Below are 14,872 nucleotides of genomic sequence, written 5' to 3'. Positions count from 1 at the left end.
TCTCCTGCCCTATTCTCTCTTGTTATTAAATCCCTGGCATGTCTGATTAGGGATATGTGGTTTGTTACTGGGAGAGGACGTTGATAAAATAGCAATTTAGATATGACAATATGTTCCTTTTCTTAAATGATGCGGAGGGCTCCATAAGGGACTTGCTACAAGTGGTTTATTGTTTTGGAAAATATTCAGGTCTGAGTAGTAATTGGTCCAAGTCTAATCGAGTGTATTTCCCTTAACATTAATCCAGTCATAAACTAGCTTAAAGCCAAACTTCACTCCATTTCTCTATGTCAGGTTGGGTAAGCCTGGTAAAAATGATTGCAAACCAAATTCCTTTAAACACTACAACATGCCACTGTTTATATCCCTGTAAAAAAAATCTCAAGATTAAGAAATATCTTTCCTTTCTAGTCTTGGATGGAAAAGTGGGCATTACTAAAACTTGGTACACTTTGCAGAACTAGAGCTAGTGAGTCTTTGGCCTTTCCCAGCCTGAGAGCTTACTATGTTGCTGCTGAACCGACACATATGAAAGAATTAGCCCACGTCTTCTGCAAGCTATCCTGATATGGAACCTACAGTAATGGCCAAAAGTTTTGAGAATGACACAAATATTATTTTTTACAAAGTTTGCTGCCTCAGCTTTTATAATGGTGATTTGCATATACTCCAGAATGTCATAATCAGATATATTGCAATTAATTTCAAAGTCTCTCTTTGCCATGACAATGAGCTTAATTCCAAAAACAACATTTCCAATGCATTTCAACTCTGCCACAAAAGGACCAACTAATATCAGGTCAGTGATTCTCTCGTTAACACAGGTGAGAGTGTTGACGAGGACAAGGCTGGAGATCACTCTGTCATGCTGATTGAGTTAGAATAACAGACTGGAAGCTTTAAAAGGAGGGTGGTGCTTGAAATCATTGTTCTTCCTCTGTTAACCACGGATACTTGTAAGGAGACATGTGCAGTCATTATTGCTTTGCACAAAAAGAGCTTCACAGGCAAAGATATTGCTGCTAGTAAGAGTGCACCTAAATCAACCATTTATCAGATCATCAAGAGCTTCAAGGAGAGAGGTTCAATAATTGTGAAGAAGACTTCAGGGTGCACAAGAATGTCCAGCAAACGCCAGGACCATCTCCTAACGTTGATTCAGCTGCGGGATCGGGGCACCACCAGTGCACAACTTGTTCAGGAATGGCAGCAGGCAGGTGTGAGTGTATCTGCACGCACAGTGAAGCGAAGACTTTTGGAGGATGGCCTGGTGTCAAGAAGGCCAGCAAAGAAGCCACTTCTCTCCAGGAAAAACATCAGGGACAGACTGATATTCTGCAAAAGGTACAGGGATTGGACTGCTGAGGACTGGGGTAAAGTCATTTTTTCTGATGAATCCCATTTTAGATTGTTTGGGGCATCTGGAAAAACGGTTGTCCAGAGAAGGAAAGGTGAGCGCAACCATCAGTCCTGTGCCATGCCAATTAAAGCATCCTAAAACCATTCATGTGTGGGGTTGTTTCTCGGCCAAGGGAGTGGACTCACTCACAATTTTGCCTAAGCACACAGCCATGAATAAAGAATGGTACCAAAACATGCTCCAAGAGCAACTTCTCCCAACCATCCAAGAACAGTTTGGTGACCAACAATGCCTTTTCCAGTATGATGGAGGACCTTGCCATAAGGCAAAAGTGATAAATAAGTGGCTCGGGATCACAACATTGACATTTTGTGTCCAGGAAACCCCACAGACCTTAATCCCATTGAGAATTTGTGGTCAATCCTCAAGAGGTGGGTGGACAAACAAAAACCTACAAATACTGACAAACTCCAAGCATTGATCAGTCAGTATGTGGCCCAGAAGTTGATTGACGGCATGCCAGGGTGAATTGCAGAGGTCTTTAAAAAGAAGGGTCAACACTGCAAATATTGACTCTTTGCATAAACTTAATATAATTGTCAATTAAAGCCTTTGACACTTAAGAAATGTTTGTAATTTTACTTCAGTATACCATAGCAACATCTGACAAAAAGGTCTAAGAACACTGAAGCAGCAAACTTTGTGAAAAACAATGCTTGTGTCATTCTCAAAAGATTTGGCCATGACTGTATTAAATAAATCTAGAAGATGGTACAGAGATGTAGAACAGAGGTTCTGCAGAAAGTCTTGTAGACTAAAGTGGAACTTTTTGGTCTGGATGTTCTGTGTTATGTATGGTACAAATCAAACACTGCATCCCAGCCAGACAACACCATCCACACTGTGACGTTTGGCAGTGTTCACATAAAATTATACTGATGCTTTTCAGCGGCATGGTTCTTGCCAAGATCGATGGGAGTGTGAATAGTACAATTTACAGACAAATCCTTGACAAAAGACTGCTACATTCAAAAAGCTTAAACTATGGAGGACAATTAAGCAAAGCATTCTGCAACATACCCAACTTTCCCCATTTTGGTGGGACAGTCGCATATTGTGGACCATGAATGGGGAGGGACTTATTTGAAAATGGTCAGAGTTTCGTCCAAATGTGCCTATTTTGGAGATGATTTGGGCAGGGTTTGGAAGGATCGAGCAGAGCTTGTTTTGTCTCAATGTTGGGAAGTTGGTTGTAAGAGCAACACTGGATTGGCTTAAAATTTTGAAAACAGATGTCCTTGATTGGCCAACTCAATCCTTAACCCTATAAAAAAATCTATGGCAAGGCCTCCAAGCTTGCTGCCCATTGTCATTCCACAACTCCTGACCAGATTGAGCGATTTTGTAAAGTGGAATGGGCAAATATTGATTTATCATGGTTTTCAAAGCTAATAGAAACTTATCCATAAAGACTACTGGCTGTAATAGCAGCCCTGTGTTGTCTGACTAGGAATTGATCAAGGGGGGGGGGGGATGGTGAATACTTATTACATTATATTTTAGTTATATTAATAGTTACTACTGTATAGCTTACTATTATCTTTAAATGTTGGGGGATTCTCTTAAGATGAAATAAAAATAAAATTTCCATTCTAAAAATGCATAATTCTGGCTATAAGATTCGTATGTTGAAAAAACAAATGGGGGTGAATAAATCTTCAAGACACTATATAGCACCAACATACTATGCAGAATGTTTTCAATACACAGTAGAGCTTAAGGTCTGAATTAAGAGACCCATATGAACATGAGGAATCTCATATGAACACAAGGCGAACATGCAAACCCCACACAGATAGTGCCCTGGTTGAAATTAAACTCATAACCCCAGAGCTGTACTACCATATACAGTGACATGTTTTAAAGAAACATCCTCCTTGTTGGCTGTGTAATAGCCATTTGTGTGTAAATCCTTCCATCAAACTAATTTCTTATCGATATACAAAATGACTGCATTTACCTGTGGATCTCCCAGAAGTGCTATTCCAAGACTTAACTTTCTCCTCTGTCCACCACTTAGTTTATTAGCTTCAAGATTTTCAACATCTGTCAGCTGCAGATCAGATATGACCTTATGGACCTGAACAGAGAGTTCAATGCTGCACATATCACTTACTCCATGTTGAGTACATTCAAAGTGACAAAAAACTTTTAAATGTTAGTGCTACAGATTTGTTAAATATTTCCACAATGTATATTTTGATACCTCTCGATCCACGTTGCGGGGAGGGATTCCTTTGATTTTAGCAAACACTTTTAAATTTTCTTTCACTGTCAAAGGATCGAACTTCACATCAAACTGTGGACAAAACCCAACTCTCTTGTGTATGTGCTCCAGATGGCTCATATTGGAGAGGTCATAGTTGTAGATAGAGACTGATCCTGAGAAAAATCATGGTCAAATATTAACATGGTCGGAAAATCCAGTGATTGTGTTTTTTTTATACTCAAATGTATTTGTTATTTTTCTACCATTGCATGTTGAAAGAATTAAATGGACATCTATTCATTTCTTAATTTTTACACAATTCAAGAGGAGATCATTGGGAACTCATTATTGTTAATTTTCTTCTGACTTACACTTAAAAAATCAAACCTCTGTGACACGACCTTAAAGCATAACTGTTTTGTAGAGAATTCATTAAATAAAGGAAAAAATTAGTATGGCTGCTTGCCAAGTTTAATTGTAATGAGTAGATGATGGAGAGATAATAAAGCTCTTACTGACATAAAACACTTACAGAGGAGGAAAGGGATCTATCAGTCACTATTTTAGGTGACTTAAAGGCAGGTAAGCAATGTAACAAATCAATGAGTAAGGCAAGTCAAATGCTTGGTTGCATAGGCGGAGGAATCATTAGCAGAAAGAAGTAATAATGCCACTATATAGGTCATTAGTACAGCCTCATCTAGAATACTGTTTTCAGTTATGGAGGCCATATCTCCAGAAGGATATAAATACATTAGAGACTGTACAAAAAAGGGCAACTAAAATGGTGCATGGCCTACAGCACAAAACTTACCCGGAAAGACTAAATTATCTTAATATTTATAGTTTGGAGCGGAGAAGAAAAAGGGGTGCATGATAGAAACTTTCAAATACATCAAGGGTTTTAACAAGGTACAGGAGGGAAACCTTCTTCAAAGGAAGAGAAGTATTAGAACACGAGGACATGCACTAAAACTGGAGAGAAGTAGTTCAGAGGAAATTTGAGGAAAAATTACTTCACTAAACGGTAGTGAATAAGTGGAATAGCCTCCCATGAGAGGTGGTAGAGGCTAATACAGTAGAACAATTTAAACATGCTTGGAATACACATAAGGATGTCTTCACAAAGAATAAAGGATCAAATAGGTTAAAAAATGGGTAGACTAGATAGGCCAAGAAGTTCTTTTCTGCTGTCAAATTCTATGTTTCTATGTAACATGTTGGCTAAAATCTACAGCACACAAGTGGATCGGTTAGATACATCAAATAGAAGAGGCACAGGATCACTGTTCTAAGGGTTTCAATAAACCAATATTGCACACACTCAATCAATATCCATATTAAACCAATTTATGAAATAATATATGCGCAAATTAAATAAACATCCTAATAGTACCTATGCACATACATAGAATAAAATAATAACATCCAAAAAATATTTCATTGGGGAAGCTATCCATTATACAATTATTAAATTATAGAAACAGATTTAGAAATGTCCATATGCAGGACATCACAAAAGTTATAAATTTTTTCCATGTGATGTAGAATCTTCTCTATATAAAGGGAATCAATGCAGCAGTTTTTTTAAATGGATGGGGCACTTGAGGGGATACAGTGTGTTATTGATTTTGTTTTTTGTTAGTTTGAGACTGCCATGGGCACCAGATTCGCCCCAACCTTTGCTAATCTCATTATGGGACTCAATAAATTCTTTAGTTATCAAAATATATGAAACTGGATGATACTGTGAGTGGTGACTAGTGTATTTGAATCGTAAGCTGCCTAATGGTGGATGCCCCCCACCCTCCCATTCCTTTTCAAAGTTTCAAACCAACCATTAACCCTAATCCATAAATAAGTCAGACAGAAATATGTGTTGAAAAAGAGGTCACAGCTTTATTTAATAATCTTCTGCAACATGGTGGAAAAAACAGCACTGCAAATGCCAACTCCAGCTACACCATAATCATAACCATTGGGGACAGCCACTCGTCCCTGGTGCCCTAGGCCCTGGAGTTCACCCACCTTTGCCCTTGCTTTGCACAAAGGATTCCCCACAAAGGGGGGAGGGTGTTCCCATGACCCTTCCCTGTGCCACCCAAAGGCCACTGACTGCAGTGCTTTACCGACCTGTTGTGACCCATTTGCAATTAAAAACATGTTAGTTACAAGATATAGACACGCCACCTTTAAATGGGGCATCCCGCCTGAAATAGAACATTTATGTTATCCTACTTACATAAGTCACTCCATCTTCTGCTTGAGAGCCCCTGCTTAAAATGAAAGGTATGTGAACATAACAGTGTAAGTCCATCTGCTTTCTCTCAGATGCCCCACCTTCAACCGGAAATCATGTCCGGATGTGCTTGGATGGGGAATTTGCAGATCAAGCAGCATGATGTTCCCAGCCCTTCCTGACCTCCTTTTAACCACCTTTGACCCCGAGGCCCCATCCCAACTCTGTTGCAATCACACAAACTCTCACTGCAATACATTGTATTGAGCTGTGAGCATTATTACTACTGTATTATGTTTCACTGATCACTGTCCAGTGAGAGCTGAATAGAGGTCTGCGAGTTTATTGAGAATTACTGAGTTTTGATTACTCTGCTGGAGTGACACTTTTCTAATCTCTGTGGATTATTGGGTTCAAATCAAAAACCCCTTCGGGATATAGAAATCACTAGAAGGAAAGTGATTTTCCAAGTTATGTACTTCAAGTCAACCATCTCCAAAGGTTCAAATGGAGGAAGTTGAAGAGCCAAAAAAACCAAGCTACAATCCCATGGTGCTGTCGGATGGATGTAGGGAGGCTGCATATGTAAAACCTCTGTTAGAAAGTCTGGACCTTGGGATCAGAGTCAACTTCCTCTGGAAATACAACGACAAGACCAATATCTGAACTCTAATGGAAACAAGCTTCAGTCTGCCATCCAGTTCCTCCTGGAGAAAACAAGGAATATGCGAAAGCCTATAGGAAGAAATGTGGAATCCTTTGCATTCACACTAAACATACCTTTTGTAAACACTATGATAGTCTTGTGTAGACAGTGGCTTTCTGGCTTTTAGCCTTTATCTGGTCCCTCGGATAAACGTTTGCCCCTCAAGATTCTAGCTTCAACAGTCATGCCATTAAAGACAGACAACGAAGATCCTGGTGGATGAACTGACCCTGTGACATAAGATCTTCCTGCAGAGGAAGTTGTTATCCTTAGAACATCAACATACCAGGCTCAACATGGCCAATCTAGAGCCATATGGATGCCCAGAACTCCATCCTTATTGGCAATCCTGGGATGTGAGGGTGTAGTGCAGGCTTGTCCAACCTGCGGCCCTCCAGATGTTGTGAAACTACAAGTCCCAGCATGCTTTGCCAGTAGACAACCAGTTGATAGCTGGAAGGGCATGCTGGGACTTGTAGTTTCACAACATCTGGAGGGCCGCAGGTTGGATAGGCCTGGTGTAGTGGAACTGGAGAGAACAGATAGACCAACTTTAAGTTCCACATTGCCATCATGGCATCCGCTAGTGCTGCCAATGGATCCCTGGTCCTGGCAAAGAACATGAGCACCTTGTTATTGAACCAGGAGGCCATCATGTCAATTCTCCATCCCCGGAATGTACACCACTGAGATCACTGGCAGAAAGCGTGCCACCCATGACAGGATTCAAAAATTGTCTGTCGACTTACAATCGTGTCTTACCTGGATGATCTACTTCTCAAGGCCGAGTCGCTGTACTTTCTGCAGATTCACCTACACAGGAATGTTCTGATAGGATCCCAATCAAATCTGCAGGACAAGCCCGCCCAGATTCAGTCAGACAAAGCCTATGCTCTGGGGTACATATATCAAGGAGAAGTGGCTAGGCTGAATGGAAGGGCTATTGAACCACAAATATGTGTAGACTATGGTCTCTATCCTAGATCGGGATATGAAGATATACATCCTTAATGTACATAGATGTTAAAAATGATTTGCCCTCCATGCCATCTCTCAGATACCTCACTAGAAGAATGGTGTTCAAGAACTTGAGCTTCAAGATGAACCAAAATTATTTGTTTGTTTTTTTACACCAGCAGGAAGTTGGAATAAATCGCCCTTTCCGAAAGAGGGGTGTTAACGCTAACTAGTTTGCCATAGACAGCCCCATAACAAATCTTGCTCAGTGCCTTGGGCACTTAATAGTAAACTGAGGAGCAGTAGGGTTGGGAGAGGGGAGGAGCTTCAGTTCAGTTTAGAAAGTTAACCCTTAAGTGCCAGCTCCTGCACACTTACCACAACCCGAGATAGGATGCAAGAGAGAGAATTTTGTTAAGTTCATCACATTTGGTACTATAATATACATGCTGCCATTAGAAAGAGATACATACATGTACCACAAACTAACCATTTTACGTTGAAGGAACCTCCCTAGTCTCGGTCTGCTAGTGAAATATCCCTGCCAAGTAACGGATATCATCTCTATGACAATGCATAGTTGGAAAATCTGTTGTTGTCACAGTTTATCATTAAAATATTGCAGAGGCAACTAAACCCAGAAGGCGACTCTCGAGGACTGTGCACATGTGGGGCCCAGTTAGCCAGCTGCACCATGTGCAGTTGAACTGAAATCACAAAGTTAAAACAAAAATAGTTAAAAACAGATTTAAAATATAAAAGATAAATAGTTTTAAACTATCCACCTTGAAAAAAATGCTTTAAATAATTAGTAAAGCATTTTGTTATTCATTTAACTCTATTATCGCCATCCTGAATGGTGCTAACCAGGGCCACCAAGAGGAATTTGGGGCCCCAGTACAGAAACTTTTTGGGGGCCCCCTCCACAGGCGAGTAGTAAGAAGGCTATATGCTGCCGGGCAGCGGCAATTTCCGCCAAAGGGGCATGGCTACATAATGCTAGGGGCGTGGTCAACGTGGGGCATGGCTGCACTTCTTTAGACATAACATATTGGGAGGGATTCAATTGCCAACAAAGTGGCATGCAGACATCTCATCTCATTTAGGTGCTAGGAAAAATGGGAATGGGAGAAGATTTCTGTCAAATCTTCACTGCAAATTGTCTTGCAGATGTTCCGGAGACACTTTGTGGCTAATTGAATTTCCCCATTATGTATTATAACGGTGTTACTCTCACCTACCTTTTACTGCAGCTTTCACAACCCTTATAGGACCTGTTGGAAAATGTAAATATGGAAAACTGAGCAATAAGTGAACACCGAACATAACACAGATCACGCAGTATATTATACATACATTATAATAAAATATTACATTTATCACACTCTCCCCTGTCACATCACGCATCACGCCAACCCCTGCCACATCATGTGTAACGCCACCCCTCTGCCACATCACGCATCACACTACCCCTAGACACATCACACCACCCCTTAGACATATCATGCCAACCCCCCAGTCACAACACGCCACCCTCCAGTCATATTATTATGCCACAACCCAGGCACATTATGGTCCCACTCCAATACACATTATAACCCCCTCAAAACACATTATAACCCCCCTACAAACATTAATAACCCTGCGGACAAATTATGACCTCCCAGACACATTATGACCCCCCCAGCCCATTTGTACTTACTTATATGTTGCTGACATCAAAGTAGAAAACATCCTGCAGAGTGAGCAGGGAAGCTCTTAGTCTTGCAAGATTTTGTAATCTTGCAAGTTTTGGAGATCCTGGCTTGGTCTGCAGGCTCCTGGACAGCCCCACACCCCACCTGCAGGGTGTGTGTGGGAAGGGTGGATGGAGTACATTAAAAAAAATAAATTAAAATAATTTTTTAACTATATTGCTCCAGTGGGGTCCCAGATAATTTGTACCCAATACCCTCCCCGCCCTTCCCGGAGCCCCTGGTGATAACAGAAGGATTGAAATCCATGGTAACTAAGCTTCCCCCAATGCTTTTCATGGTGAAGCTTTCCCCGGCGAATCCCTGCAAAGCTTTTCAGTTGATTCAGTAGGATACGGCTAGGACTTCTATATGCTTGTTACTGGGAACCTTACAGCCGAAAATTGTGAAACAAAGTGGCTATTATTAATACAGATGTGCTCAGACCCCGTGTTTAGGTTGTGGTTGTGGTTCTAAAAATATATTTGGTTTTGGTTTAGGCTTAGACCAAGAATCCTCCTGTGTTTTGATTTTGGTTTTGGGTCTGAATTTAATTGAAAAATTGTGAAAAAAAAGGTCAAATCATGTAGTTTTGAGATGTTTTTGTTCCTACATTCATGATTATATATCATTAACATTCATTTCAGTCATTTACAGTCTATTTTCTAATGACCTCTTCACAAGTGTCAACATTTTCACCAATATTGGCCAAAGCTGGCTGGTTGAAATTAGTGACAGAGCAGCGACAAAAACACATGGCAGTTTTATAAAAGATACAATGCCTATGAAACATAGTGGCACAGCTGTGGCAGACAGGAAGGCAGTTTAATAAAGTAAAGGACCATTCTATCTGGAAGGAGAATTGGGCAGAGACATTTAAAATGACTATCATTAAACTAACAATAATCTATAGCTGATGCAGTTTCAGACCTTGAGAGCTTGGGATATGTGAGCAGAATGTCTTACCGGATGTTGACATGCACATTCCACTTAATATATTCAGTAATGTTGTTTTTCCTGCTCCGCTGTGGCCCAGTAAAGCTGTAATCTGTCCCTCGTAGATGTCAAAATCAAGCCCTAATGTAAACATACACAATCTATGCTCTATAACACAGAACATAACAGCACTGACACATAGACAGTTTATGGATGCCATAATTTAAGCTTCACAGCTCACTCATCTCTTTGTATATAATTAATTACTAAAATCATCTTCTCAGACTAATCTATTGTCTTCTGTTATACTATTCTACAACACTAGTGACATCATCAACATGGGTGGAGCTTTTTTATGGTGTACACAAAAGGGAACAGACAGTACATCACGGGCCTGATTCATCAAGAAACGCAAAGCGAACATATGGTGCGGGTTTTTTTAAAACGCACATATATCAGGCATATGTCTGTCCATATTCAACAAGGAGCATATCTGAAAGGGTTGGGTGCGCTTGAACGATAATGAAAAATCCGACACCGAGGACACCTACAAATAAAATCCGAATTGAGCAAAAAACAATTTAAATATAAACAGACTTACCTGAAAACCGACGCTGCAGATCACCAATGGGACCATCATGCTGACAGCAAGTTATTCCAAACGCACAGCTGTTCGGCAGTACAGTTTGACGTCATCGCACCCTCAATGAATGTTAATTTAAAGCGGCAATGTCAGGACCCCGCAGGTTAAGTGTTTAAATATTTAACCCAACATTGCTGCTTTAAATTAACATTCATAGAGGTTGCAATGATGTCAAACTGTACTGCCAAACAGCTGTGGGGCATGCTCTCGAGCTTGGCACGCCCTTACTGTACATTGACTACGTGCTTACCACCAGTACCCTCCCCATTCCGCCCCTGAAGTCATAGGCTGCAGTAAGGGTCCTTTGCACTTGAGGATGAATAAGACGTTGCAGCGTTCTCTGGCGTATGGTTAATTTCTGGGCATGGGCAGAGCCTTTTTATACAAAATACGGCACATATCGGCATTTACGTGTCTTAATGAATCAGGCCCCACATGTACTGCAATAATAACTACTGTTGAGTAACTTGAAACAGATGAAAAGATGAGTTAAGGAAAAAGCTCTAATAGCCTTATATAAAGGATCATGTTAAATCTTGGATGAATGATTGATGATTTTGTCTTTAATGCTCTCTATATAACTCACCTCTTAAAGCTTCAACCTTTTTGTCTTTGCCACTATAAATTTTCTTAATTTTACTGATCCTAGAAGATAACAGAAGGATTAGGTAATCTGTTAAAATACCAGGAATATTATTAGCCGAGTAAAACATCATAATCTTGTTCCATTGTTTGGCATCCAATCATTGTGCTGCTACAAATGGTTTTAAGACACATTATCACCTATCCATAAATAATTATAAGAGATTAACATATTGCTATGTTCATTAGGGGAGCAGTGAATAAGATTTTGCACCTGGTTAGTTGCATGAATGTTTTTAAGGTCAGCTAACATTTCCAGCATCATCACTGGTAAAAATACCAGGGGGTAAATTTATAAGCTGCGGGTTTGAAAAAGTGGAGGGTTGCCTATAGCAACCAATCAGATTCTAGTTATCATTTATTTAGTACATTCTACAAAATGACAGCTAAAATCTGATTGGTTGCTATAGGCAACATCTCCACTTTTTCAAACACGATGCTTGATAAATTTACCCCCAAGTGTCAATGTAAATGGCTTGCCACAGCTTGGTCTGCTGCTCCAATCCAATCTGATGCTTACTTCAGGTTGTGCTGTGATTGGGCCAGACACCCAAGATCAGCCACAGAGGAACAATGAGTAAAGAAAAAGGCAAAGCAGAGAAGGTGTTCAGAAGAGATTGTCTGATTACTCCCTGATATTATAAACTCATTGGGCAGCGTCACCATATTCCTTAGCCATATGTCTTCTGACCATTATATCATCCATCTAACCCCAAACACTAAAAAAGAAAAACTGATTTGTTTCTCAAATGCTTTGCTATTTTTTATTGTATTTTGTTGTATGTATATGCAGCATGGTAGAGCAAAGCGCTTCCGAATAAAGTTTTCATTGGGACAGAAAGCGAGGAAAGTGTAGACAGGTGAATATAGGGGAGATAGGAATTATCAACACCCATGTGCACATAACCATAGACAGAAACCTACAGGTGTACAATAGGATATTTTAGGGTTAGATGTTGGCAGGTTTTGTAGTAGAGTGGTTGAGTATGGGCAACTCTTCATTTACTCTCTATGGCAAACACAGCTAATGGAATACCTCTCTACCCTACCATGATTAATGTCTGTAATTCAATCTGCACTTTCTGATCATCCTGATTAATGTATTCAACCCAGACTTACTCTTGCTGCCCATTCTGACTGCTGTATGCAACCGCACTCTCTGCATACCATGGTTAACATATGTAAACCAAAGCAGGCTCTATGCCCTCTCTGATTAATATACAGTATGTAATCAGGAAGGCACTCTCTGCCCACCCTGGCTAATGTATGTATTACAACCAGTTTCCAGCTAGGGTGAATTTCAACTATCAACTAGAATTTGCGCTACCAGAATGGAGGCGCAGAGTTTGACAAACCCCCGGTTACTCCGGGAACCACCACAGGGTGGTATGGGCTTGCTCCACTCAGAGCTGCTTTCTGGCATAATGGAGAGAGGTCATCTATAGGAGAATAAGATCCAGCAGGGAAGGTCAACAATCCGGGGTCTGGTACAAAAGTTCCATATCAGAATCCAAGAGCTTAGTCAAATATCAAGCAGAGGTCAAACTAGGAGTTACAATAAGTAAAGACAGGTAAGGAGTAGGACAATGAAAAGCAGACCAGAAGCTGTGGTAGGGAACTTGTTGTTCTGATACTGAATCAGTGTTCAAAGCCTGTTTAAACACTGAAGAAATTTGAATATCCCACCCGAGGGCTTGTGATCACATGACCGCCAGTATTAAGTATTGGAAGTGCTGTGCGCCTGCTGTTTACAGTGGGAGAGAGAACCCATTGCTGAAGCCTAAGAAGTGGCGGATGAGCCGGGACCAGCAGGTAAGTGCAGTGTCCGCATGACAGTATGTAGCACAAACTTCACTCTGCCCACCCTGATTACTGTATGTAATGCCGCAATTTCAGTCCACCCTTACTAATGGTTGCTGCCCAAGTTGTACTTTCTGCCCTTGCAATTAGTATCTGTAACTGGGATTTAGCTAGGTAGAAATGAAGAGGTTGTTACTATTATTAAAGAAAAACTGACAAAATTCTAATCCTGTGTTGTGACCTCTTGCTGACAATAACATGATAGAATATTAATTTTCTTTATTTGCTTAAACTTTCCCCTGAACAAAGAGGACATTTTCCTTACCATTCAAATATCACAACAACCAGCAATGTTTTTTTACTTCTAGGAATGGAATGCTGAATCTTACAGTTTCCAGGAGAAAATGTTCCTGGCAGGAAATTTGAGCTGATATAGTAAACCCAAGAGGTTCCGGGCAATGATACTATATAAGATATCTGACATATTGATAATTCCAAAACGATGGATAACAACAGATTGCTGTCATCCACCATTACTCAAACTTACCCAAGGGTGGTACTTCTGTATGTAACGCCCCCTCTAGCATTGTTATTCACATCTCCCAGTGACTGCATACGGGGCCCCAGCACCAGGACCCAAAGGAATCACACTAGAAAAAGTTGCTTAGCAACATAAGGCTGATATGAGCTGGGTGATGAGAGAGTGACAGCCAAGAACTCAGGACAGGGGTAGGTAGTAATATTCAGGGGCAGGCTGGGATGGGGGGCAGGGGGCACCTGTTCCCCGGGCCAGTCCCATAGTGGGCTCCCTTGGGCTGTGTCACCTACATTTTTTTCCCATTAAAATAGGCTGCTGAGTCGAGTCTTGCCCCCCCGGGCTAAAATGTGCCAGCCCTACCCTAGTAATATTCCCCATTTAATCCGGATCTGCTAATGATTATGCATCATTATCTGAAATAATATTCAAACATTCAGTAAAATACCTTATTGCTTCTTTTCCATGTAATGAGCTGGGAACTTTTTCATTGTAATCGTCATAATCAGACTCTTCCCTTCTCTCAACCTGTGAACTTGGAGGGACCATCTTTTTTCTTGACCAATATGAGGATCTGATGAAGAAGAGAGGCTCATACTTCATCCCATTCTTATCTGATGATGAGGGAAATTTGATTAATTGTATCATTATATGGGTGAATGTGAGTTGGGTCAAATTAACAAGAAAGAAAATAAACAAATTGGATGTATGAATGTTGTTTCATATAGAGGTGTCACAACAATCTTCCCACATTAGTGTAACGGGAGCCTGAGCCTAGATTCAGACAGTTATCAATGAGAGAAATTAAAGAGCATTCACTGAATGTGGAACATCACTTGTCCAATCAGCTCTCGCTTTTAGTGTACACCCCCCTGTTTGACTCACACTCAGTATCTTATGAAGCACCTGCGGGACCTGAAAATGGTGAAGATTGCTTTTGGTTCACAATGCAATTGTAAAATAAGGGATTTTCACCCCACTTGCCTAGGGGAAGAGAGCTTTCCTTACACCTGAAACTTAATCTTTCGTAACTTTGTGTTTGCGTTGTATTA

At 40.6% G+C, this 14,872-nt stretch overlaps 1 protein-coding gene across 4 annotated transcripts in view; it reads right to left on the bottom strand.

Annotated features, from left to right (window-relative positions):
• LOC142095217 (ATP-binding cassette sub-family A member 9-like) overlaps positions 1–14,872 on the bottom strand; it is a 127,184-nt gene that overhangs the window by 59,361 nt on the left and 52,951 nt on the right. For all 4 annotated transcript variants that reach the window (XM_075178102.1, XM_075178105.1, XM_075178103.1 and 1 more), the window contains 5 exons: positions 14,269–14,434; positions 11,430–11,488; positions 10,231–10,341; positions 3,627–3,802; positions 3,381–3,500 (listed from right to left, as the gene is read on the bottom strand). In XM_075178102.1, coding sequence (XP_075034203.1) covers positions 3,381–3,500; positions 3,627–3,802; positions 10,231–10,341; positions 11,430–11,488; positions 14,269–14,434 — 632 coding nt within the window. The remainder of the gene's footprint in view (positions 1–3,380; positions 3,501–3,626; positions 3,803–10,230; positions 10,342–11,429; positions 11,489–14,268; positions 14,435–14,872) is intronic.

The sequence above is a fragment of the Mixophyes fleayi genome, chromosome 6 (genome assembly GCF_038048845.1).
Source record: "Mixophyes fleayi isolate aMixFle1 chromosome 6, aMixFle1.hap1, whole genome shotgun sequence".
Taxonomy (NCBI): domain Eukaryota; kingdom Metazoa; phylum Chordata; class Amphibia; order Anura; family Limnodynastidae; genus Mixophyes; species Mixophyes fleayi.
This window is presented reverse-complemented; position numbering and strand designations above follow the sequence as displayed.